This window comes from Mustela erminea, chromosome 9, assembly GCF_009829155.1.
Source record: "Mustela erminea isolate mMusErm1 chromosome 9, mMusErm1.Pri, whole genome shotgun sequence".
In the NCBI taxonomy this organism is placed as follows: domain Eukaryota; kingdom Metazoa; phylum Chordata; class Mammalia; order Carnivora; family Mustelidae; genus Mustela; species Mustela erminea.
Window position 1 is genome coordinate 60,352,232 of NC_045622.1, and position 2,487 is coordinate 60,354,718.

At 37.7% G+C, this 2,487-nt stretch overlaps 1 protein-coding gene across 1 annotated transcript; it reads left to right on the forward strand.

Annotated features, from left to right (window-relative positions):
- The first annotated feature begins 377 nt into the window (after positions 1 to 377).
- Positions 378 to 1,346, forward strand: LOC116600238 (olfactory receptor 52N4-like). The gene has a single exon (XM_032360372.1). The coding sequence runs from the start codon at positions 378 to 380 to the stop codon at positions 1,344 to 1,346; it is 969 nt and encodes a 322-aa protein (XP_032216263.1).
- Positions 1,347 to 2,487: the final 1,141 nt, after the last annotated feature.

The window sequence follows — 2,487 nt, forward strand, 5'->3', positions numbered from 1 at the left end:
GGAGACACATACAGTTAGTAATAGGTAGGTAAGTAAGGTATTCTAACCAAAATCCCTAGGAGAAGTCATAACAGAGTTATACTTGATTAGAAATCTGTGAGGATCAGAATCTTAAAAATACGATCAGTATCTGTGGTGAGAACTTGGATTGCTTAATAAGAATTTGTTAGACAACTAGATACTTTAATTAACAAATGACAATATACAAAATAAAAAATACCCTAATCCCTGACTCTCAGAAAATTTGGTTGATCATTAAAATGCACTATGGAAATTTAAGACATGGGTGTGAGAGGAGGACAGTAGCCATAAAGTATATTTTTTCTTCTCTTTTTCTTACTCTAGAAAACACACATGAATTCTAGGCCTAATTGATCATGCTAATAATATTGAATAAAACAAACTGGACCCCGGCCTCATTCATTCTTAGTGGAGTCCCAGGACTGGAAGATATACACATGTGGATTTCCTTCCCATTCTGCTCCATGTATGTGGTGGCCATGGTAGGGAATTGTGGGCTGCTCTACCTCATCCGCTATGAGGATACATTGCACAGACCCATGTATTACTTTTTAGCCATGCTTTCCCTAACTGATATTGCCATGTGCTCTAGTACAATTCCTAAAGCTCTCTGCATCTTCTGGTTTCATCTCAAGGAAATCAGCTTTGGTGAATGTCTGGTCCAGATGTTCTTCATCCACACCTTCACAGGAATGGATTCTGGGGTGCTCATGCTTATGGCCCTAGACCGTTATGTGGCTATCTGCTACCCACTGCGTTATTCTACTATCCTCACCAATCCTGTCATTGCAAAAGTCGGACTTGCTACTTTCCTGAGAGCAGTGTTGCTCATCATTCCCTTCACTGTCCTCACCAAGAAACTGCCCTACTGCAGAGGGAATATAATCCCCCACACTTACTGTGACCACATGTCTGTAGCCAAATTATCCTGTGGCAATGTCAAGGTCAATGCCATCTATGGTCTGACGGTTGCCCTCCTGATTGGGGGCTTTGACATCCTTTGCATCACAATCTCCTACACCATGATCATCCGGGCAGTGCTCAGCCTCTCTTCAGCAGATGCTCGACAGAAGGCCTTCAGCACCTGCACTGCCCACATCTGTACAATTGTTTTCTCCTACAGTCTAGCCTTTTTCTCCTTCTTTTCCCACCGCTTTGGGGGCCACACAATCCCTCCATCTTGCCACATCATTGTGGCCAATATTTATCTGCTCCTGCCTCCCACTATGAACCCTATTGTGTATGGGGTGAAAACCAAACAGATACGAGACTGTGTCATAAGGATTCTTTCAGGTTCTAAGGACATCAAACCCCAAGGCGTATGAAGAAGACATTAAAAAAAAAAAAAAAAAAGGACATTTCCATGACAGAAAGGAGATTGTGTTTATGCAAGAGGTGTAAAATATTTCAGGAAACACTATTTTGGCATGAGTGATGCATTTCTAAATACATGTCTTGAGAATCTCAACAGGCCTGCCAACCAATATTTCTATGAATTTTTTTCCTTCTCAGTCCTGTGAGAAGGAATATATATCTTTGAACAAACCCTAATTAGCCCACTTTCCCTAAAAAATAAAGTGAGAGTTTCCGGTTTCCAAATAGCTATTATAATTCCTACATTGAGAGCCAGTTGTTTCTTTCCTCTGGAAAATATGTGCTATATACTTTTAATCACTACTAAAATATGTTTTTTCAATGACTTCTTCCTAAAAGAGAAGCTATAAATTATTTTATGCATGAAGTCTTTAATGTAATGACTTTTAAGTCTCTGGGTATCTGAGAGAATTTGGCTGAATAGGTGTCTCCTAGCCATGATACACACATGTTTTCACTACTGACTAATCTGATATCCAGTCTATTTCAAGAGGACCTTTGAATGCAGACAATCTGGGGGTTCAGGTAGGTAGATCTCTTAACATAAGGTAGCACACAGTATAATGTTTTATAAACAGTATGAGAGGGGATCAAAATCAGCTTGTTTCCTCTTATCTGCAATTGTGAATCTAATAAATAAAATTAAATATCTCTTTCTAATATTTAAAATTATTTTAAATTAAAGAATACATGAAAGACTGGAGAAAATAGTACCTTTATATTAATGTCTAACGACTGAAGCCAATTTTGTAAGGAATATCAAATTAAATTGTTATTCTTCTATTGTTTTGTCCAACCTAAAAGATAGCTTTGTCCAGTTTAAACTACACCAAATCGCATTTAGTTATTTAATTCATAACTCTTTACAATCTCACTTTAAAAATTTTACAAAACAACACCATCCTCTAATATATATAACCATCTTCCACTTTTTACACTAATTCTCTGTTCACCTTGACATCAAAACTTCTAGACTAAGTGTTGGTTCATAAACTGACTTTTGTACATAGAGTGTAAGCAGAAAGAGAAGAGAGAACCAGTCCACTCTGGTATGGTAAGTGACAGTTTTAATAAGCAAGGAAACATACATAC

Coding starts and splice junctions, on each gene's coding strand:
- LOC116600238 (XM_032360372.1), top strand. CDS start 378: ATGCTAATAATATTGAATAAAACAAACTGGACCCCGGCCTCATTCATT.